The sequence below is a fragment of the Pteronotus mesoamericanus genome, unplaced genomic scaffold (genome assembly GCF_021234165.1).
Source record: "Pteronotus mesoamericanus isolate MK-2021 breed Mesoamerican mustached bat unplaced genomic scaffold, CSHL_Meso_final contig_116, whole genome shotgun sequence".
NCBI lineage: Eukaryota > Metazoa > Chordata > Mammalia > Chiroptera > Mormoopidae > Pteronotus > Pteronotus mesoamericanus.
In genome coordinates this window covers 13,354,293-13,378,831 of record NW_026555027.1, presented here as the reverse complement: position 1 = coordinate 13,378,831, position 24,539 = coordinate 13,354,293, and the positions used below count along the sequence as shown (strand labels likewise).

Sequence of the window (24,539 nt, the reverse complement as noted above, 5' to 3'; positions counted from 1 at the left end):
TATGCACAGCAAGAGCCCTCCCCGCATCAAGACACAGTAAATGTAATACACTCAGTAATTACAACACGAGCTATGACCAAACAGAGAGCAAACATAGCAGTCACATTATACAAGTGAATGGGCCTAACCTGCCTATTAAAAGATTTTCAAATTGGTTCAAAGAGCAAAACCCCAGCTCTGTGCTTACATAAGACAGATACAACACTTAAAGCTGAAAATAAAGGGTGGACAAAAACTCATTGAGCAAATGGAAACAGTAGACAGTAGGGTTTGCAATCCTGAGAGCAAAGCAGACTTCCAACCAGTGCTAAAGACATGAACAGAGAATTCAGCGAGGTATAAAATGGCCCGTGAACATATGAAAAAAGTATCAACTTTACTTGTAATAAGATAAATAAAAGCTATATCCAGATGCCATGCCACACCCACCTGGCTGACCACGCCAAACTTCCCCCAAGTTTGGCCATTCATCTTTGGCCTGGGCAATGACTCCCATATCCTGTTTGATGACACGCTCCTTTGTGTAAATTACCCATTGATTAGTCCCCCGACCATCAGGAGGAGCCTTTCAATACAGCTCAATTTGAGAACTAAGACTATAAGGCATTAACTTTTCGTAATTTATAGACATATAAAAGTTTGTCACTAACGATCAGAGCTAAAGCTCACAATTCCTGGGATTGAAGGCTGGCCTGGGAGAAAGAGCCTGTATTTGGGAAAGTTGGATTTCATGTCATTAGTGTTATTGGAAATACAGCTTTTTCAGCGCTAATTTCACCTTGTTAGCCCTCTCTCTTTGGATCAGGCAAAATGGAGCCGCAGTTGGTACATACAAACTGTCCCGTGTCACACGCCTTCACAGAGCAGCCGTGTCTCATTGCCCTTTAGCAGGCTGAGAGGGTGATCTTGTTCTCATGAGGGTGGGACATGCTCAGATCCATTTTAATTGAGCCTGTTTATCGTGCAGTGATGACGAAACAATTTTGTTCCGTTTCTGCACTTTGTGTTTTAGTTGAAATGGTTGCCATGTAAAGCTAAAATGCACAGGCCCATTCCTATATTCACCCGACACCGGGCACAGCACCACAAAACAGCAGTCGGTGTGTCCTGAGACCTTTGGAATCGCAGTTGGGTAGGCTTCTCCATTTGAAAATCATGTACCTACGACTTTATTTTAAAGTAGATGTAGAACAGTTGTTCTCAAATGGGGGTGATTCTGCCGCCCTGAAGGACATCAGACATCTGGCAATATCTGGAGACACTTTTGATTATCATAACTAGGAGGTGCTACTGTCTTCTAGTAAGCAGAGGACAGAGAGGCTGCTTAGTCCTACAATGCACGTGACAACCACCGCGGGCCTTCCACCTCCAGCAATAAATTATTCCTTACAAACTACACCAATTGTGCAAAGGTTCAGAAATCCTGTTTCATAGAAAACTGGCTATCAGCTGGTCTTAATTTTATTTCCCTGAAACGTTTCTCTTCCAATTTTCTTTGGGACAGTTATGGTCTATCTGAAAGTTTGTGTGCCCCGGCCCCCTAATTTTTATGTTGAGATACTTATGCCCAGTGTGACGGTATTAGGTGGGGGTTTTGGGGTGATTAGGTCATGGGGGTGGAATTCTCATTAAGGAGATCAGTGACTTATAGAAGAGCTTTTTTGACCACGATGGCCCCCTGATCTTGGACTTCTAGTCTCTAGAACTGAGAGATATGTTTATGTAGTTTAGAAGCTACCCGTTCTGTTAAAAATACGTAAGCACTCATGAAATGGACTAAGACACGGACAGACTTGAGGACCAAGACGTGGCGGCAGATTGCTTTGGACCCAAGAGAAATGGAGTTAGGTCTGCAAGGTGTGTGACTCACCAGGGGACGGACACTAGCCCCACATTTCCCATCTCAAGCTTACAACTAAGACATGCGAGGGGTGGACGCCCAATATAAGGGCACGTTAGGTTTCTCACTAGTCTTAAGATGGCTAATTAATCAACAGGTTGTTGCCATGGAATCATTCACACCAGCACAATGGCGCTCCTCCAAGAATGTTTTTATTTACATGAAAACACCATTTTATACAAATTGAAGACAAATCTTAAAGAAGGGTTTGTCCAGGCATGCTGTCCCCATTCCCTGATTTTGCCCCTTTCCTTTTCTTTTGGTATCACAGGTAAAATGTTTTAGGCTGGTTAAAGGAAAACTAAATCTATCTCTTTTCCCCCTAAAATTACTCTGAATATTTAATGTCCATCGTCATTCTTCAAAGAAAACTCTTGCCCAGGGTTATTTTATTTAATTTATTTATGTAATACAGTGTAGAAAGCTATCATGGTCATAAGCAATGACTGTACAATCATCCTGCAGAAATTTTTTGGGGAGAATTCTTGGTAATTTGAGACCGGCAGAGCAGTCCCCCCCCCCCACCCCCACCGATAAAAGTGCTTACAAGGAACAGGGATTCTTTTCTTTATCAAAGATCCAAAGATACATGGACCAAAAAAATTTCAATTCCAAATGTCTAATGTGTGCACATAAAACAGGCACAAAGAAATAAACGTGTATCCTCATAATTCCTATATCACAAATATAGCAGAAGCAGCAATCTGTACAGTAAAATGCAATCATGGAAAAAATCCTCTAAACCATTTGGAATACTTAAAAATGTTTAACTCTAAAATGCATAGTGATCAGGAAAAGAATACTTAGGCAAGAGAAGCAGCTAAACTCCCACGTTCACATGAAGCATCCCCCATCGATTCTTAAAGCATATTTCAAGTAGGACTTAATTGGGTCACAAACCACAAGAATAATATACAACTGGCTAAGGGGCTACGTGATAAATAATCAGGAGAGAATCTAATCATGCACTAGTTTGATACAGCTAAATTTTTTACAGTACACAAAAACCATTAATAATGTAGTGTAGAGACCAAAATGTAAAGAGAGAGAATACATTACTGATTTGTGTATTAATTCAAGTTCAGGCATCTACTTGTGTTACAGCACAGCTGTCAAAAGGCGATAATGAGTGAATAATAAAACAGAAGGGTTTGTTTCTTTCCACAATATTCTATAAATGAACACCGATGGGTAGTAAAGCAATGGTTTTGCTGTCCAACTTCAGAGGCTGCTGCGGCGGTTGGTCTAGTTCTGCATCTGCTCAAAGAACTTGTAGGTTGGGTTTTCATAGCCGTTCTGCTGCATCTTGGAGAGGTGGCGCTCCTCTGGAGTCACGGCAGCGTCAACCTGAAAAGCAAGCACGAGGAAAACTGAGTAAAAAAAAAAAATTCAACCTGTAAAGAGTGCACGTGGAGAAGCTGTAAGATGGTAAGTACAGTACTCTTATTTTGCCAAAATTGTACAACACCCACTATTTTCGTTGTGTTCCGCATGTTGACACGTGGAGCAGAACCCTGTGCCCAACACTTACACAGGTGCTCCATCCGGCCACCAGGTGGCGCTTCAAAACCTTGAAGTGCTCTGGCTGCTCCCCCAACTCAACAGGAACTGGATGATACACATCTAGGGTGGAAAATTTATTTTTTCCCCTTCCCCTTTGGCTCAATAAAAGACAAAAACAAGACAAAAAAACAAAACAAAACAAAAAAACACCCTATAATGGAAGACTGCTTTACTTGAAAGTGTGGGGGTAAACTAGAAAAAAATCCAAGAATACCAGGAAGAAAAATCCAGCAAAGTCTTCTGGGAGACACTCAGATCTGGACTGTGCTGTCTTTCCATGTTTAATTTGTCCTTGTTTTTTTTACTAAATTTAATGTGGTGAAGAGAGGTCTGAGGAGCTTTTAATTAAAATAACAAGATGTGTACATCAAAGGGGTTCCCATTTGGCACAGAAAAAAAGGAAAAATATAGCGAGGACATGTTGTTCTAGATTACAGATTATCTGTTGTTTGTTTTTTTTTTAAGTGAGCACTAAGGTACTATAGGAGTATGTCCCGCTAAAGGTTTAAAAAAAGACCCTTTGTTGATACGCTGCTTTCTCTCTAACATTAGGCCTGCAATTGTAAACTTGTCATGCCGTCCCCCCAACCCCGACGCCAGTGTCTCTGTTAGGGCTGGGCTGTGGTGTACTCTCTGCAGCCTGGGCACGGTGTGTTCACTCTGTGCTGTGGGGAGTGGCTGTTCAGGGCTCTCATATATTTGCTGTACCTCTCAGAGGACACAGAAAAGAGGCGCGAATAAAAAGTTACTTTTGTTATTCTTTTTAAGTTTCTCTACTGCAAAACCATGGGGAGATGAAGGAAAGCAACAGAAATTTAATCAGAATGAAGTACATTTTCCAAAAAAAAAAGTCAGGACGTAGCATGTAGAAGATGATTTTCCCTTCAAAGCGATCTCTCCATTCTGCGCACAATGGAATTGGGCTCCCCACATAACACGCAGGGGAACACTGCTGGCCTGTCCCCCACTGCTGAGAGCTGCAAAGTGACATGGCCTCCCCACACTGCTATCTCACTGCTACCCAGTGAGGGGAAGGGCCAGAGTAGGCGTGTTCGTGCTAAGACACCACGTCTAGGGAGGGAGCTTGATATGATCCCGTGATCAGGCCACACTGTCTAATGAATAACGGAGGAAAAGACTGGTGCAGCCACTATGGGAAACAGCACGGAGGTTCCTCACTAAACTAAAAACAGAGTCACCGCACGACCCAGCAACTCTACTTCTGGGTATTTGTTGGAAGGAAATGACTTCACAAGGTCAGAAACGTATCTGCGCCCCTGTGTTTGTTGCAGCGTTATTTACAATAGCCAAGACACGAGAACAACCTAAGTGTCCATCGACACATGAATGAATAACAAAAATGTGGTACGTAAACACACACAATTAGTCAAGCATGAAAAGAAGGAAATCTTATCCTTTGTGATACCAGGGATGGACCTTGAGGGCACTATGCTAAATGAAATAAAAGAAGATGAAAACTGGATGATATCAACTATGTGCAGAATCTAAAACACCCCCCCAACTCACAGAGAACAGTCTGGTGGTTGCCAGAGACAAAGGTTAGGGGTGAGTGAAGTGGGTGAAGGATACAAACTTCCAGTTACAAAATAAGTCATGGGGACGAAAGGTACAGCACGGTGGCTAATACTAACACTACTATACTGTACATTTGAAAGTTGCTATGAGAGTAGGTCTTCAAAGTTCTTATCACAAGAAAAAACTTCTAACCATATGAAGTGATGGATGTTGACCACACTTAACCGTGATCCTCATTCTACAATATATACACCCATCAAATTATGTTGTATAACTAAAATTATGCCTCAGTGAAACTGAAAAAGGGATTTGTCAATAGAGTCCGGCTCCCCCATGGTCAGTTAGTGTGACCCTCAGAAGACATTGTTCAAATGGATGCTTAATGTCATTGGCCTTATGGGAATAGCTGCCCTGTTCTCACATCAGCGGCAGTATGTATTCAAACTCAGGCATCTCTTTGTTCTGTGCCATCTCTCACCCGAGATGTCAGAGGATGTCAAGGTTAAAAAGAAACCTGGCTGCGGAGACCCAGCCAAAGCTGCTGCTTCCGAGTGCAGAGAAACCACAATGCTGCTGGGACGTTGAGGTATCATAGCTGTGCGCCCTCCAGGGGCCGCAGCAACCCTCGCACCGACTGCCAGCCGTCACCTGCACTCGTCAGGCGCAGAGGGCCACCTGCTAATTCGATAGTCTACGTCCCCTTCAAAGTGCAAAGTCAAGCGTTTTAGAGAGCTCTGCCACAGACGCAAGGCTCAGAGGCTGGTGTGAGGCCCAGGCATCTGACCTGCCTCTTTTCTCTCGGCCTCTTTTCTCCTTGACTGTCCTCTGTCCCTGGCCACCGGGAGGCGGCTCTTGTGTCACCATTTCTGCCATGGGTGGCTTGGCCCTCAGACCTCCAAGGGCCTGGAAGCCACAAGAGAAATGGTTACCTTTACAAAAGGACACCTAAGGAGTACAGATTGTGGCATTTTTATCTCCAACCCACTGAAAGCAAAATGTGAAACGTGAGTCCTCATGTTCACGGGTAAGCCCTCACGGAAGGAAGAGCCCAGGGTGAGGGGGAGCCTTCCTCTCCTGCAGGCTCAGCGACCTGTCACTCACGGCCATGCAGCAGCACCGTGTGGGCCACCACGCATCCACCAGCCCACTGCGACCCTGAGGAGATGAGCGCCTTAGTATTATGTCCCTTAAAGCAGAGCTGGGGGACGTTGGAGCCAGTGGCGCCTGTTCTGGAAGGAATGACAGGACAATGATGTCAGCAGGGACAGCCGTCACTGGCTGAGATGAAAACGTGGATGCACACCCCTGAACGTTCCTCCTAACTTCCGGAATTGGATGGCTGCCGTACGATCTGAGGTCTGCGCTTGGCTCTTGGTGCAGGGTGTGGTCTTGGCGAGACCCCGGGGTCCCGACTGCCCTGCAGCTTGCCTTCAACGGGCCCCATGCAGGAGAGGGCGGAGCCCAAAGAGCCTGACCCGCCGTCCCCTAACAGAGCCTTGGGTAGAACTTCTGAATCTCCTTCTACTCCCTTCTCCCTGATCCTGACTTTTTGGAGCCACTTACCCCTTCACTCTATCGAGAGGAATTCACAGCTCAGCCATCACACAGACAGCTAACATGCTATCTGGGCCGCCTCACTTTCTAGTTCCCCCGTTATCACGTGGTCTCCCGTGGAGGCACCTGAGGCCAACACGCACCACGTTTTTTATTCTGGACAGTCACCACAGCATGCGTACTGCTCGGTGCCCCTTCGATGCATGGCACCGAGTTAGACCAAACAAGGGAATCCCCAGCACTGCAACCTTCCATGGATAAGGAGAGAAGATAAACTAAAATGTATCTAATAACCGCAGAAAGTAAGAACATCAAAGGGGCCAGTAACGGGGCAGAAAAATAGAAGCAGAGAGCAACCAAGTTTTCCAGGCCCCATTTATCCCTCCCGGTGTTGACGTCCGGCTCAGCTGTGTACACGCTCCTTTTCTTAATTATACTCCGATCTCCTGAGAAGTAGTTCAGTCGTGCCTAAGGCCTACATCGATAAGTCTCCAGGCGGCCCTGGAACCTCTGCGATGCCTTCACAGCTGTTTTTGGTTTCCCTCTGACCTCAGGGTCTTGTCCTGCTGGCGGCTTCGAGACCCGTGCGGACGCTGAGCCCAGCCTCACTTTGGCTCACCTCTGCTTCCCATTTCGCCTGTCCCTTCTGTCCAAGTGCCCTACAGCACCCTGTTAGCGCCACCTTTTGTTCGTGCCAGGACGAAAGGACCCCTGAGGCCATAGTATTTTTACAATGTCACCAGCATGATGGCACATTCATCAGAAAAAGCCATATGCTATAAATCCACAGAAAGCTAAATAAGCTACTCTCTTCTCATTCAGATCATTAATGAGATGACTGGGTGCGTGGAGAGGCTTTTGGTGTTCCAGTTAACAGATCTGTGAAAGAAAAATGTTTTCCACCCTACAATCAAGAATCTGTGCCCTCCTCCCCGCTAATTTTTGAAAATTGAAATCTATTTGACATATAACATTATGCAAATTTAAGGTGTACATGTTAATTGGATATTTATTCATGGTAACATGATTGCCATTGTGGTGATAATTAGTGCCTCTATCACATTAACAGAATTTTCTTTCTGGTGTTTGGAATAATTAAGTTCTACTCTTGTTGCAAGTTTGATGATTACAATATTGTCTCTATTTACTATACTGTGCATTAGATCTCTAGGGCTTTTTAACTATCCATTGCAACTTTGTACCCTTAAACAACACCCGGCCTAGCTCCCCTCTCCCACTGAAGAGGAGGCCTCCATTTAGGAGACTGGGAAGAGCTACAATTTAGGTTTTCAAGTATCCACTGTCAACGGACTTCAGCATGGGAAAGTACCATCTGCTACTAACCAGAACCTGGGGTCAACAGGCTTTTGGGCTTTGCAGGGCTGGATTCAAACTGGAGCAAGAGTGGACAATTCAGCTGGAGCCAGGCTCCCCAGCCACCAAAGAGGGCGGCCATTCAGGAAGCAGTGCAACAGAGGGTCTTCATGTCACTGCTCGGGGCACAAATAAAGCAGCGATCTCCCTGGGAAACCACGGTGAATGGCTCACAGAACGCATCTCTGGCCTTATGGTGAAGCCAATCATTGTATCGTTTACCTCTTATTTTTTAAAAACAAAAGCCAGCAACTGCTCATTTCCTTCTGGTAACAACTCTATTGATGAAAGTACCAGGCTCGCTTTCATTTCTATACTTCTGTCACCGTCTGCCTGCATCTTTCACTCTAAGAACAGGCAGTGCCCCGGGGGCCAGCGCCTCCGTCATGACTTCCCATCCATGCACCGATCGTGTAAGTACAATGTACGCTGTCCTGACAGACTCCAGCCAGCCCGGCTGGAATATTCACTTATTCCTGTTAGTTCTTAGTGAGGTAGGATTACTCATTACTGAAGCAGGTTAATCAGAGCTGGAAATATGCTTGTTTCCGGGACCTTGAGTGTGACAGCCTGCAAAGACAGCCAGAGAACATGTGTCAGAGAACCACTCCCACGGAGCGCGGGCTCTGGCTTGCTCCTAGAGAAGGGGTGCTCTGGAACCCCACGGCACACAGCATCGCCTGGGCCAGGCAAGATGGCCCAGGTGCCCAGGCTGGGTGGCGGCTCTTCGTGTTCAGGTCCGACCGCCCCCGCTGGACTATGACCTTCTTAAAGGGCCGGGGGGGGGGGGGCGGGGGGCGTGGGGACAGCATTGTAGATGAAGTTCTGGTCCTACGCTGCTTCACACAGCTCAACACGGAGCTTGACAAAGTGTTTCTTCAGAGACACACACGAGGTGGGACACTTGTTCTAGAGAAGTTTTGACTTGCTCTCAAGTAGCTAGAAAGATGAATGTCAAAAGAAGAGCTGAAGAACTGCCCTCCCTATAATTCTGTTTCTTTAAGGCCTCTCTTGGCTTAAAAATTATTTCCTTTTTTTTTTTCTTTCAGACTCTGCATTGAAGTGTCAACTTTTCTGACATTCCATATCCAAGGAGACTTTTCTTGGTAACTGAAAGAAACATTTAGCTTAAGTAGCTATGCCTTTAAGTCTCCTTTATAGCCTTAAAAGGCAAAACGGTAGATAACTAGTTACCTATGGATTTTTTTTCAAAGAAGAAATACTTAGATGATCCTTGCATGCCTGATTCAGTCAGAAAAGTTTCCAACACTCAGGTTCCCAGCCTTCTATTTGGAAAGTCCATTTCCCTAGGTCTCGGGTAGGGCCTGGCGATGTGTCCTGTCAAACGAGGACCTGGTGAGTCCTGGGAGAGGCCTCCTGGCCCGCCTAGCATCACTGAGCTCTGTTATGGACTCAGCTCTATCCCCCTCAAATTCATATGTTAAAGTCCTAACCTCCAGCACCTCACAATATGATTGTATTTGAAGACAGGGTCTTTAAAGAGGCCATTAAGGTTAAATGAGATCATTAGGGTAAACCCTAATCCAGTGATACGGGTGTCCTCACAAGCAGAGGCTAAAGTTAGGACACAGACACACACAGAGGGAGATGAGGTGAGGGTAGGGAGGCCACATTCAAGCCACCTATGAGCCCCTGATCTCAGACTTTCAGCCTCCGGAGGCGTGCGGAAGTAAACTACTGTTGAAGGCCCCCAGTCTGGGGCTTTGTTGCGGCAGCCTGAGCAAACTGATACAGTAGTAGGTCCTTGAACCATTTTGTCATCAAGTTGATGAGATACCACAGAACTCAACTCTTGTTCACATCCGTTACCCTAATAGTAAAACGGATCTCATTATGTTGTCTAAACTATCGATGACATGGAGGACTGACTGTATGTGGCCTTCGTCACCAAAGACAGGCACTGCGGTAAAAAGGAAGCTGCCCCTTGGAAAGATTTATCAGTCCAAGGCAATTAACACAATTATTTTAAAGATATTAGAATAGGCTTTTCAACTATTCATGTATGTAAAAATTTTTATTTGCCCAAACCTGGAATTAAAATGAAAACCAAAACAAAACTGTTTTGAGTAGCAATGAGATAAATTGATGCTGGTAATAATATATCTTATACTGTTTCAAAGGACACCAGCTCAGAAATACTACCATGAAAAGAGCAACACCCTGAATTTGATGACACTGTCATTGCTGGTTTTATGTGCTCACACTCCAGTTTGTCAATTACTCGGTTCTTTTGTGTTTTGTCACTTGTTCCCTGGATTCATTCATTTCTTTGCTCTTTAGCACATCCATACCCGTATGGACAGAGAAAATAAAATACAAAACCAATTTTCATCAATAACTCCTACAAACAAGTAGCCTGGAGATTTTAGGAGCTGAACAAAGTGAGATTCCCGGCTTTGCCACCAATTTAATACATTTAAGCTGCTCCTGATCCCCAACAATCAGACATGGTTTGGAGAAGATTTCCTTGGGGTTAGCGAGAAATGTAATTTGCTGGAAACATCTGGACTTTTTCTCTGAAGGAAAAAACAATGGAGAGGATGTGGGGAAATGTGTACTTTGACTGTGGCCCTACTTGGCTTGACATTGGGCAAATGCTTCCATCTGGGTCTCTTTGCTCATCTACAAAATGAGAACAGCAGTTTGATGGGTCACTGAGAGCTCTCTCAGCTCTAAAAATCTGACACCTCTCCAGATGAATGAACTCTTTCCCTCATTGTTTCCTAAGAACTTATACATACCACGAGGTTCCCATTCCCAAATGTATTTTAAAAGCATAAAAAGAGCTTATTTGTAAATTTTATTTTGCCAGTATTTTGTATCATGGGCTTAAGAAGTCGTATTTCAATTTTGTAGCTTACTCTATTCGGGTGGTGTAACCCACTGCTTCTGTGCTGTCCACACACACGTCAGTCACAGACTGGTCTATGGGGGACAAACAGTCTTAGGGACATAACTGTGCAGTAACTGTGACCATCACTGGTAGGTCTTCTCTCCACCTCCCATACAACGGCACTACTGGCTCGAAACTAGGATATTTCAGGTGAAAAGTACAGGGTCACAGGGTGAACATCTCGAATAACCCTGCACATTCTGTTCAGCTGTCTGGTATGATTTTTTGCAAAACTGTAAAGGTAAGACTCTTTACTGAAAATCATTATTTGTTATTACCTGGTTTTAGTTAGAGATCAGGGTATTTAAGACAGAAAAAATCCAGGAATAAATGTGTTTAGGTTTTTATTTGGAAAAAAGCAATCTTCTACTTCCTTTTTCATTTTTAACTGCTGCCATTTTCTTTTCTTTTAAATGCTTGAGGGTAATCAATTTTTTAAGCCAGGCATGATCATTAGAGTTTTGATATTTTAATACAAATTCTAAGAAGCTGATGTAGCAGTGAACTATCCTAATGCCCTGATCATAGGACTTATGTCAGAAGGAATAAAAACCAAAGCAACAGCTGCAAATTGAGAGTTCCATGCAGGAACATGGATTTTTTTTCAATGAAGAGAGATACACAGATGATCCTTAGTCTAATGCCAAGCAAAAATATGCCCTTGTAGTCTTTAACTGCCCCTTGCAAACAGGCAGCCACCTTTACTTACCTCCACCACACCATGATGGATGGACGTGTACTGCTTCTTCTTCAGCATCACCAAGGTGATGACAATGACTGTTGCTATGACAACACCGCCCACCATGAGTCCAATGATTGCACCTTTGTTTGAACCCACATCTTCTGCGAAGAACACCTTGAAAACAAATAAGAAAGGGATTGTAACTGCAGAGGACATTTTGATGAGGTATATGTAAAGTTTTAGTATAATCAGTATATCTCATGCTGAAATTTTGAGTTGCTGGTCACTCCATTTCTTGGTGCATACTTGGAAAAAAAAAATCACACCTTCTACTTAACTAAGAATGACATTCGTTGTCTACAGAATGCTGTACAATGTGTGGCCAGTCAAGGATAGCATGTCTACTCCCCCCACCCTCCCGTGTCCTTAGAAAGACAATGGGAGGGTGTCTCCCTAATAAAACAAAAGTCAAGAGGACCCTGAAGCTCTTTGACAGGTGAAACATTCGGTGACAGGTGCGATGGCAGATTGAATCTATCAAAAGCTGTAAAGTCATGAATCATGATTATAAAAGGAGGTCACCATTTTCCTAGTCATAGCAGGTTTGAAATTGGGAGACCTGATGTGTGACAACTATGACCACAGATGTCCTAACTTCCTTACGGGGACATCAGTACACAGGAACGAGCATTCCAAAACAAAGGTGTCACACCGAGGAAAAAAGACATCTTGTTACCCATTTTTTGGCACAATAATTCAGCAAGATGCTAATTAACCTCAAGAAGTATGTTTAAAAGCAGTTATTTCAAAGCAAAGTAGTATGTAAGAATTTTTCGTAAGTCACAATAATTCATGTTTTCTTAATATATTGTCTCCAGAAGACCAACTAAATATTGCTGTTTATTTGGATTAAATATAAAAAGAATTTGGAGACCACGGTAAAGAAGAAATTTTTTCAGTATGATAAATTTATTGTACTACATTTCTTCCTAGTGTTTATAAAAACAAGTTATTCTTTTTCAAATTTAACTACTTTTTAAACAGAATTATAAAAGAAACTGCAACTTTTATCCTCTTTTTAGAATTATAAATGCAAGCTGCAACTTTTATCATCTTTTTATATAAGGAGAAGATTTCATGCCAGGTCATTTGGCCTAATGACTATTAAACATAGATCACTTTGCTATATAAATTAATGAAAACAGTTTCCTAAATACTGTTTTCACTTAATATCAAGACAGATTTGACAAATGTAAAATGACAGGTTTTCATAACTAAAAGCAACATTCTGGCAATCTGAAGAAGCAATAAAATATATAGCATATTATGTTTTATGCACGACCTATTTGCAACAAAATCAGTAGCTGTTCATAAACATTCCACTTTCTAAAGAATTTGCTAGTTTAACATTATTTATAAAAAGCAAATCATTAATTAGCTAGTGAGACAAGTGTGAGGTGATCAGCAATAAATGCAAGTCTGGACATCTTCCTATGTCTTTAAAAATACTGTAATTTTGTAATATTCATTGCACTAATTATAGTGCATTATCTTATCAAGGAGTTCAGTAGAGGGGGCGGATCCTCCTCATTGCTGCCGCTGCCATTAGTCACTGTCGCGTTACAGGAGTCAGTGTAATGGCAGCAAAGGACTTTTCTGACACAGGCACCAGAAAATGCAAATCTCCACATTCAGCTTCAGCTCTCTGTCCCCACAGCGCCTGGCTCCTAGGTAGTTCCCCCCGGTTTTCCCTGTAAGTGCTTCCTTATCAGCCAGATCAAGAATGTCCTTGATTCTATAATAACTATACCAGAGTAACTTGCCAGTGAAAACCATGCTCCAAAAAGCAAAATGTCTTTTTATATATAAAAAACAATTATGGAAGTTAAAACGCAAATCTGGATCTTGAGTCAGTTTTTGATTTGCTCTAATTCTTCAGAGTGAGAAGCTGAGACATAAACAATTAAAAGCATTTCTTTTGGAGTTTAATAGCTGGATTTATAAATTTTATTTATGAATATTGGAAAGACAGATTTCCCTTGAAAGAAAAATAAAAACCACACACGCAGAAACTAAAACAAAAATAAGTGCCTGAACAAGCCCTTCTGAAGTATTAGTGTTATGATAATTTTATTATCATTTTTTGTTCACCACTGAATGTGTAATAAAATTGTCTCCTTTATTAATTGAACCCACTTACTGTGCTGATTAGATGGAAGGAGCGCTAACACAATGCAGGATTTATCTGAAGCTTTTGGGAATGAGTTTTTACATAATGACTAGAGCTGCCTGCAAAGGAAATGGCTGCTTTTTGTGTCCCTCTAATTCTAATATTTTTTGGGGAAAAAAAGGTGGGGAGGGTATGATTTTGTCTGAAAAGGAAGCTGCTGTTTCCCTGGCTCTGCTTGTACCCAAGAGCACTGCCGGGCACAGCCCGCAGTGCCGCTCACCTTGGTAGGGACACAAAGATCCTGCCCGACACCCTACCCCTCCAGGGGGGCTTGAAACAGGGGAGTCGGGGACAGACAGAAAGGAAGGGTGAGAGTGTGAGGAAGAAGTTGCAAAATGCGCACTTAAGCGAATGGCCAGAATAAAGTGCTCCGTGAAGCCGACTAGTGCTTGCACGTGTTTGAGATTTTGATCTTTCAAATAAATCTATTATAAATCCATTTTCCTAGAAAAATGAATGGAAGTTAATTAGCATGGCCACCAGCACAGACATTAATTTCACTGTAAGCCGGGTGTGGGCTTAGCTCCTTCCAGACCAAAGAACTACGATAGAAAGAGCCTCTCTTTCTTTTCTGCATGTTTTCATGACGATTCTATAAGCAGGCATTGCATCTTTGTTTTTTATCTTTTCCTTAACTGGGTGTGTGGCACAGGATGAACAAGTGTTGGTAAGTCATCTGGCAAGACAGAGTGAAGGGAGAGGTAGATTATTTTACGCACCAGTTTTTGATGATGAACTTCGTATCCCGAGTCGTGTCGGAACTCCGCGTCCATCTTCACTTCAGATATCTCCTCTGTCTTGATATTTGTCAACCCTGAACCTGCATTGTACCGTAAGCGTTACACCATAATTAAAAAACGCAGGGCAGTTCATTTATTTTCTCTATGGACAATAATGCTACACACCAAGGCCATTCTAGGCCTGAAGTTGTATGAAAATACATTAATGATTCTTCTTTCCCAGAAAAATGGCATGCTATATATAAATCCTTAACCTATTTTAAACAAAAGAGAGATAAAAGATTAAAGAAATCCGAAGTTAAGGCTTCCATTGCCTTTAAACACATTTTGTGTGTGTGTGTGTGTGTGTGTGTGTGTATGCTTTTTTTTTTAAATGGGGAAAAACAAGTTAAGTGTTAGTTGGGGGGGTTGGTAAGGGTTTATTCCTAGTATGCTGGCTTGTTTTTGGGGTTTACTGTTTAGCCTACTGTATGTCTTTTTCCATGTGCTCACATTCTTTCAGAAGAAAAAGAATAAAAGCCTTTAAAAATGAACATTAATTACTGGTAGAAAAAACTGCTACTTTGAGGCTTTGTTCCAATTATAAATAAATTATGTTTATGTATTTATGCAGTGAAGCATTGTAAAAATCCTATCATTTATTTAGTTAAGTGATTTTGTTACAGATACAGAGTGTAACTGGTTCATTGCTGAATGAAGAACTGCAGTACACAATTTTTGGAAATGCTTTTTCGGGACTACCAGACTCTTCCTTCTCTATAAATTGTTACATGATTCTTCCACTAATTGTTACAATGTATTTTATTTTTCAAATAATAATTTGAAGCTTAAAAACAGTGCAAAGTCATTTTTTAAAACAAATGAAAGCACAAAGTATGAATTTCTACATTGCATTTAAATAGTAGAAGTCATAATTTTAGATTGAGAAGGGCTTTAAAAATCATATCCCCTCGGGTGTTCCCAACCAAGGGCCAACTCTCAGCTCCAGCCTGAACAAAAGAATGTATCAGTTGGCCTGTTTTCAGACAGCTTTGCCTAGAGAAAGGCCTTTCTGACATTAGGCCCAAATCAGTTTTCTGTCATTTCTCTGGGCCTACTCAGTGCCTGGCAAGCCCAATCCTCCCTTCTGCACTATAGCCTTGAACAATCAGATGCCCAAGGAAAGGCAAGGTTCCTGCTGATCCTGCTCCTACTTGGGCTACACATTCCTGGTTCCCTCAGCTCCTACGGGACCTAATGTCTTGCTTTTCATTTAGCTCCCCTTACCACCCTGTCTACAAGGTGCTGTTAAACTTTTCACACACCTAGATGAAAGAGAAAAGCACGCCGCCCACAGCATGTGATGTGCCGGTCTAACAGCACAGCCTATCAGAAAGGAACGGGGGATAACTGTCCGAGACCTCGGGGACCCACGCTGGTTATGCCCCAGCACCCAGTCCTCGTCCAGTTGCTCACCAAGTTTCTAAGAGCAAGCTGTCCGCAAACAGAGTCAAGATCAGTATCAGTCTACACCTGCTTGCAGAGCGTGACGCTACCTTCTTTCCCTTCTGCTTGTCAGAACTATAGTTTCTTATTCCTATTTTTCCAGATCTTCTGTTCTCCAGATTCCTCAAGGATCATGGAGAATGACTCTGTGATTTCACCCTCAGGTTCTCTTAGCCTGTGATTTATCTGGGTCATAATGATTTGAACTTGGGTAGAGAGAGGTGACCGTGTTAAAATATATCCAAAAATTTGCACTCCACTCTTCAAGAGGTGAGCTGAGGGTGGACTGGATGCCGTGACTTAGTTCTAACGAATAGAGAATATGGTGACAGTGATGGTGGATGACTTTTGCCACTAAGACATAAAAGGCACTGCAGCTTCCTTTTTATTCTTTCTCCTGGTCTGGGAAAAGCCCGCTGCCATGTTGTGAGGACATGTGAGCAGCCCTATAAAAAGATTCCCATGGTGGGCACTGAGCTCTCCTGCCCACAGCCACGGGGGTGAGCCTCCCTGGACACAGACCCGCCCATCCCAGTCCAGCTTCAAGCCCTCAGATGACTACAGTCCTGGCAGATGTCTCGAGGGCAGCCTCCTGGGGAGCCTGGGCCAGAAGCACCAGCTGAACCACGTGTAACATCTGAAGCATTACAGCAATAGCAAGACACTAAATGCTTGTTGTGTTAAGTTGCTAAGTCACGGGGTCATTTGTTACACGGCAATAGATAACAAATACAAGGGACTACTGGTTTCCTTTCTTACCTTGATCTGTTTTGGGTTTTAATTTCTTTTTATAACTTAGTCGTTCTCTTTAATATAAACGTAAGAGACAAGTACAATCAAAGTGGGACAGTTCGCCTTTCTTTCATATTTTAACTAGTGCTCTCACGGACTGTCTCCCCCACCCCCGCCATCCCCAACCCTGTCCTGACAGCAGCAGGGCTGTGCTTATTTTCTTTCTTTAAAATTATTAGCACTTTATCCTAAGTTTCACCTCATTTGGACTCCAATATTTCGGACACTAATGTTTATTGGGCTGTGACACTAATATTTTTACTAGTTGTCCATTTTTAGCTTCCTACAAACCCTTTTAAATCTGAGATCCTTGCAGAACCACAGTGATTTCTTTATCCCTCACCTTTCTTCTTCTTTTTTTCTGTTCAGGGTAGAGCAATGCAATAGTTAATATTATATTTCTGAGATTTTTAAGAAACTCTTTTGAGTAATTTTTTCTTTTAGATTTGTGAGACCAAATAACACATCAAAAAATAAGTAAAGAATGAGCTCCCTGCTCAAAAATTTAAAAGCCCACACAATCTCTGAAAGAATACCGAGAACACTTTTAATGGTTAAAAAAAATTCAAATTCATGTATCAAGTCAGAACAACAGATAATTATAGCTCTCTCGTTTGAGACTTTCAGCAGAAAGAGCTCCTGCTAGTTGATTTTTGTACAGCATGGATAATCATTTACTGAAAAGGCTTTCTATACATTGGGCAAATGTCACTAAAAGGGGAGAAAAAATAATAAGCTTGCACACAGGAAAACATCAATAAGTTGATACTGCATGTAACAAGGTGTGATGGGTAGATTTAAATAAGTCACAGGGGCCTCTGTTCCTAGGCCCACCCGATGCTTTTTCTGGGTTGTGCTGATCTTGTTTTAAGCCCCAGTTTTCTAAGTCATGTGAGTGAGGAGAGCCTGCTGTTCACTTGAGGGCAAGGGGAGGCACATCCTTCATGAAGCCTCTCACACAGCTTGGGGTCAAGGACCTGGTTTCCTTCATTAAGATTGGAGAAGGGTGGTAATAAATTATGGTGGTAATAAATTATAGTGGAAAGGGTTGCTTTCCACCCCTGTGAAGAGGCTGCTAGCCTACTTTTCTTCTTTATTCTGGTCACATGGTGTAACTTGTCCTTCCCAGTCCATTTTTCTCCAGAAATGAGCCTCGGGGAGGAGCTGTAATGGCCACTATGCTCAGAAACCACCTCTGATATTACTGTGTTCACTACCTGACTCTATATTCTAGAATCGACAGCGACTTGGCGCTTCAGACATGGAAGTCAAGGAAGGGGAAGTCATTGTCCTCAGTGGTGATTATACAAAAACCCTTTCTTGTTTCAGAGTGACAACAGTGATTATTCAAAAACAATGACATGATATGACAATCCTGGGAAGGGTTTCTAAGTGTAAAATCTAAATACAGAAAACGGCACCTTAGACTGAGGCACGTAGTCTTATACAATGCGGTGATGGAAGAATAAAAACTAGTGCTACAGAATGGGGAGAAATTGGTCCAAATGCTCAAGAGACTCACTAGAAGCACAAAAATATAGTACAGCTCTCTGTCATTATGCAGAGCTAGCAAATGTAGCTATTCATAAACATGCCTCCACTGGGATCTTTCTCACTTCACATCTGAGCATTCTTTCCCAGCTACGACTTCTTGTCTAGGGGGAACCCAAGCCTTATGCTGGGTAAGAAAAGGAGCTTGGCCCAGGCTGTGCCCTTATGTGCGCAGAATCACTCCCCTCTTCTTTGCCGGTGGGTGTGCCTCAAATCATTCAACAACTTTTCTTAAAGCTCATGTCCAGCAAATGCCTGATGAACACACCCTTTGTTAGTGCCTCGTCTGCTCTTATCACAGACATCGGGGTTCATACTTTAGGTACTTTGTATTTCCCTGTCTTTCTATTTCTAATCTCATCTTTTTGAATATACAGATTATTCCTTCAATTATATTTCAAGCTCCTCTGAGCAGGGGACTTATTTAATTTCTTATTTGACCCTCCACACCATTTAATGCATGGATCTTTGTGAAGGATCACAGTGAAGTATTGCTATCATTATAACAAAGACTTTAGGTAGACCTTCTTTCCATCTATACATTACATCTAACTATTCTCTAGCTCTTCCCTTAAAACAGAATGTTTTTGTTTGACAATACGTGGAAAAGTCTCATTCATGTTAAGATTAAAAAAAAAATCAACTTTGGTGGTATCGCTCATCTTGGATATTTCAATAGGAACAGAGCAGACCAGTGTACCCCATGTTAAGACCCAAACAAAATTTAATTCACATTTTATGCTTGTAGATGGAAAGCATCTCTTTAAAAATAAAGTTGAGAGCCCTGCAGGGGAAAAAAAGGCCCAAGGCAAATGGCCAACCCGGTCTGCTCTCAGTTGCTGTTAGAATGAAACTGACCCTCTGCGTTGGGCCCCACCAGAGGGCTGAGCAGGATGGGCGTGTCAACTGCTGGCTCCGTGACATTCACATGTGTGACGCTGGCAATGAGGAAGACATTAAGAGAGCCAAAGCCATGTCTGACTCTAACTGAAGTTCCTCTGAGAAGCCCTACCGACAGGGATTCATAAAATCAAAGAGATCTGCTGTCAGGACGTGTCCTTCTCCTGTCTCTGCTGCCTTGTTAATCACCGTGCTGAGGCCTGAAGACACCGCGAGTCAGACTCTGAGTTCCCCTCAGTGCCTGTGGTCGGGCACAGAAGTGGCTGAAGGCCGCCGGAGAGGTAGGGCACGCCGCTCGCCCAGCGGCTGATCTACCTCAACTAGGCTTCTCTGTGCTAACTCTTCCAACGAGGTTAACTTCCTATTCCTTGATTATAGCACAGGGACAGTATAAGGCTAAAGAAGAAAATAAACAGGCAAAGGTGTGCATTGTTAGGAGTAAAATCTCCCAGGATACACAGATTTCTTGATTCAATAACTTCTCTCCTCTTTTTGAGTCACCAGCAACCTTGCCCACTGTCAGTTGGGTGAGGTTGTGCATGGAGTCAAAGGCAGGGGTGTGTGCACCCCTGTTGTGGTATGAGATTATTCTTAACACTAACTTTGAGGCTTAGCCTAAATAAAGAACCAAGAGTGAAAAAATGCTTTTTCTTCATGCTTGGGAAACTGTAAAAAAAAAAAAGAGAGAGAGAGAGAGACAGACAGACAGAAGTGTCCATTTTGGTGTTAATGGGAATTTTAAGTAGTATGAGAAATAAAGGACTTGTATGCAAAATTATGCATGTACATCTACTGTGTCATTTTAGCCACTCACTGAGAATAAGTATGTACAACCTACAAAAGAGGAAATGTAAAAATTTCTGGGCTATGGAAATATTAAAATGCTGATATTTTTAGAAAACCCTATCTTCTTGAGGAACTGATGAGGTTTGAGCCCATGTGGTTCAGTCAGAAAAGGACCATCTGGATCCCAACAAGAAAAGGATGAGTTGCTCATTGTAGTAACCTGGTTGCCACGAGACAGAGGCTGCATCTGTGTGGGTTTCCATTTCTGAGGACACGCAGGCTCTATATAATCCTCTCCACTTAAAAAAGATAAAGAAAAAAAGGTTGGAAGGGCTCTCTTTTATTGTTTGAAAAGGAAAGCTCAGAAAGAAAGAAAAAAACTTAAGAAATGAAGCATCAGGAAAAGCAAAAGGGGAATTAAAAATTAAAAAGTTGGGGTTCCAAGTTGTTTCAATATATGCATTTTGGAGAGGCTAATAAGGAAGGATGGGGGTGGCATCTGCTCAAGCTCAAGCGAAAGATGCTGAGAAGTAGAAGGTACCCGGGCTATACCTGGTCGAGTGGTCAGTCCTCGGTCGGCAGCAGGGCGGGCGTCAACAGGCTCGACTGGGCACAGGAAGCAAGATACACGGAAAGCAAACAAGACAAATCAAGATGGTAAGTCGAGGCTCCTCAACACAGAGCAGGGAAAAGCATGTGCAATACACAAGTTATAAAAAAGGAGCAGCTGGAAAAGAACCACAGTGAGTTAATCCTGAGCGTCAGGAGCGGGAGGGGGACCACTTCACAGAAGGCTCCTGGCTCTTCCGTGCCAATCCCACCCCTTAGGTCTCTCACAAAAGCACTCACCAGGATACACAGCGACATCAAAGAGGAGATGGGGGGAGGGGGCGGTGTGGGTTTCCCGCTCAGCTGGTTTACAGACAGTTTCTTGTCTTTTGATTAGAAATAAAATCTATTATACCCAGCCCAGCGGAAAATCTTAAAAGATACCTCCCTTTTACCACTGTCCAATCTTATCTTATTTTACAGTTAATTAGCTACAAAGGACTGTTAAATCTCCAGGGGAAATGCAAAGATGAATTTATCGGGAAAGAAAAGTTTCACCGCATCCTCTGCCTTTTAGTGAATCAAATTTATTCCCAGTTTGAGGGTAAAAGAGATAAACCAAATAGTAAGTTGGTCAGTCGGTCTTTTTCTCTTTAAAGGCTGATTTAAATAGACGACACAGTTGAAATGTGTGAAATGCGGGTATTTCCTTTCGTTATTTGTTGTCTTTCACAATGTTTGCTGTGTGAGTATTCTGGGTCTGGCCCAAAGAAAACAGTGCAGGCGGCACAATAGTGCCCACCATTGTTTACCACTGACTGCTGTTTCCAAAGTGCTTCTGATTCTCAGAAATATTAACTGGAACTTAAACGCTGGTCTTCGAAGAAAATGGGCAAGGGAGAGAAACAAAACTTTTAAGATCAATAAATGGACGAGGGGTAATGAAGCCAAGAGAGGCAGAAGGCCCCTTGGGTAAGGCCTGGGAAATAGAAAGGTCGGAAGGTAAGGCAGTGTGCGCAACAGCGTCCCCGGGAAGACGAGGCGTGCTCGTTGGATGGCTTTCGGGTCAGCGGTTTCAGGAAGAGCATACAGCTTACTACCGATGGGCACAGCGCAGGCGTGCAAGGTAGGATGACAAACCCACATGGGTTCTGAATGTCACACGCTGGCAGGAACGGTGAGGGCAAAGAAAGTGACAGCATGCCAAGTCTTCGAAATACGAGAAAATAATGTTTCTGAGAATACCAAGACACTTGGCTGAATCAAAAGAGAACTGTGGCTTGGTTCTTTCTCATGCAGACAGTGGTAGGGTAGAGGAGAAAGGCAGGCGGAGACAGCGAACCCCAACTTTGACAATGTTTGTGGATTCTGGGCAACTGACTGATTCTGAGGCTGCTTCCTCGTATGTAAAATAAAAATAGTAACACCTGTAACTTTCAATTGTTGTGAGGAACTAAAAAAAAAAAAAAAAAAAAAAGGAAAACCTGTTTCAGAAACTCTCAAATACTATAAAACCACATTTATTAAATGTTCTATTTATGAAATATTCTGTAACAACTATTGTTGTGAGCATGACTAACCTTCAATACTTCATTTGTGTATTAGATTAAGACAAGACACTTAAACTATACAGTTTCCCTCTATTTCATCTTTCTCCCTTATCTGCAACCACACAGAGTAAGGGACTTTATTACTCCTTATAAAATGTAGTTAACTGAAAAATTACCGTATTTTTTTGAGTTTCCTCACAAGGGCCCCAAATGGTGCTTCAGTTGAAGACAAGGTCATACAAAAGTGCAGTTATAGAGCAAAGAAGTAACTAAGGGGCGATCACATGGATCAATAGTAAAATCATCAGAACCGGTGTGAGACGCAGAGGGAAGCAGCTGAGCCTGTGGTTTCAATGCAGCCTGAAGAGCTGGTCCAGTTTCAGGGTCCCCTTTAATGCCACCACTTACTTCCCGTGATCCTGGACAAAGCCACATTCCTCCTGATTCTCAGTTCTGTCCCAAATCAACATGGTTCTTCCAGGGCTCAAACGTGCAGACATGCGAAAGAACCTTATAAATGATTAAGCACTATTCCACAATTACTTAAGGGAATACTGAAAAGCATCAAGTGTGCATAGAAAAAGGTCAGAGAGGTATAACCACAAAAAACTATCATCAGTTATTTCTGGGTGAGGAGACTATTCCTATAAATGTCTCTGCTTTCCCCCCCGGCCCCCCATGTGTGTGTATTATTTGAAAACAGTAATAAAACCTTGTCTCTTTTTAAGGAAGGTAAAACAAGAATAGTTTTAGTTACTTAATCCCTAGCCTGCTTTAACAGTTTGAGGCTGACTCAGTTTGAATTCATATTGAAAAAATAACGAACTCTTGTGCTCAGTGAGCAGACATCAACACATTTTAAAAAAGATGATTACGACATTATTGAAAAGAAAAGAAAAGAACACTGACAAGACAAGACAAGAGTACTGCACTGTTTTTCAATATACAGCAAACATTTCCTACGTTTTCAAACGGACTTGTTAAATCAGAAGGTGATTTCATAGTGTTCATAACATTTTACCTTGGCTGTTTAGTAAATCAAAAGAAGAAAAAGATCATCTTAAAGAGTTAAAATAAAACTCAACCAGAAATGTGTTATTTCCCTGCCTTCAGCAAGCTTTGAATCGAATCTCTCCCTACAAGAGGAGAGAAATTGAATGACCGAAATTCTGGGACTTTCGAGTTGGTTAGTTCTGGCGTTGCTTGTCAGAGACCAATTCTAAGCTAAATGCTGCCTAGCGCAGCCTCGCCTCCTGGCCCAAGGGGACGGAAGCATCAGCAACTTTACACAAATAGAGGCCTGAAAAGGACTGCTTTTCAGGTTTAATGAAAGACTTTGTTAAGTCTGTTTCATCACTGACAGTGATTTGTTCATTGCTTTTTTATGGCCAAGTAAAAATAGAGCAGAAGGCAACTTTGCAAGTACATACATGTAGTCTTACAAGACATGTTGTGCTTTGTTAAGAATGCCCTAGTGTTTTGTGTTATATACAAAGAAGCTGATGACTGTTGGCCACAAAGACTTTCTGGTGGCTGCCGCATTCCACATTGACCTTCCTGGCTGGCCTGCTCAGGAAGTTGTGAAAAAGAACAAGCTCAAATGCTAGTAACACAAACACTTCCCAGCCACGCGATTTCACGATCCATGAGAAAAACAGTGTTATAAACAACTGCTTCACTTCAGTTTAGCCAGTGAGGTTTTGTGCATTGGCAAAAAAAGAAACACAGAATAAAAATCCCTTCAGGCAAATAGCAGCTGGTTGAGGAGCTTAAAATATTGGAAAACTGTGTTTGTGATATGCTTATTTTTTCAGTATAAATGAAAAGGATGCCTGGGTGTCTGACCCTCTCTATCTGGACTTCACTGATTGTTCTTAAGAGAAACAACACATTTTTGGTAAGTGTTTGAAGCTGTCATGATAAGGACCTCATGCACAATGGCAGGAAATCCCTTGAGAATTCTAGGTAGTTTCAATAGCTCCGTGTGTGAGCACATGTCTGTCAGATTAACAAGAAACAGGGCTCTGGAAAGAGGAAGAGAAGGGAGAGGAGGAGGAAAGAAAGGGTAAGATTTAGGTTTAGAGTTGTTGGTATAAAAATAATATGATAATTAACAAATAATAAAAGAACAAACTGTGTTTCACATCTGTAAGCCTACTTTTGCCACATGCTGTATGTACCTTGTTGTAGTCATTAATTTTGAAGGTTATACTGTTTTGGGCCATAGAGTGATTTTCCTTCAGACAAGCTGGTAAAACCTCTCTAATAAGATCCTGGTTCTATTTGCGGGGAGGGGGGGGGGCGGGGAAGCTACCACTAAACATGCACTATGTTGTAGGCACTTTGCTAAGAGCTTTACCTGCCAGCTCCTTTCATGCTCACAGTTTATCTTTAGTTAGGAGTCATGAGCAACTTTCCTTTTACACATTAGGA

General features: G+C 42.5%; 1 protein-coding gene across 6 annotated transcripts in view; it reads right to left on the bottom strand.

Annotated features, from left to right (window-relative positions):
- Positions 1-2,035: 2,035 nt before the first annotated feature.
- APP (amyloid beta precursor protein) overlaps positions 2,036-24,539 on the bottom strand; it is a 228,924-nt gene continuing 206,420 nt past the window's right edge. For 3 of the 6 annotated variants that reach the window (XM_054579515.1, XM_054579524.1, XM_054579534.1), the window contains 4 exons: positions 20,560-20,613; positions 14,473-14,573; positions 11,551-11,697; positions 2,036-3,247 (listed from right to left, as the gene is read on the bottom strand). In XM_054579515.1, coding sequence (XP_054435490.1) covers positions 3,146-3,247; positions 11,551-11,697; positions 14,473-14,573; positions 20,560-20,613 — 404 coding nt within the window. In that variant the 3' untranslated portion in view covers positions 2,036-3,145. The remainder of the gene's footprint in view (positions 3,248-11,550; positions 11,698-14,472; positions 14,574-20,559; positions 20,614-24,539) is intronic. The other 3 variants (XM_054579519.1, XM_054579529.1, XM_054579538.1) reach the window with 1 other exon arrangement.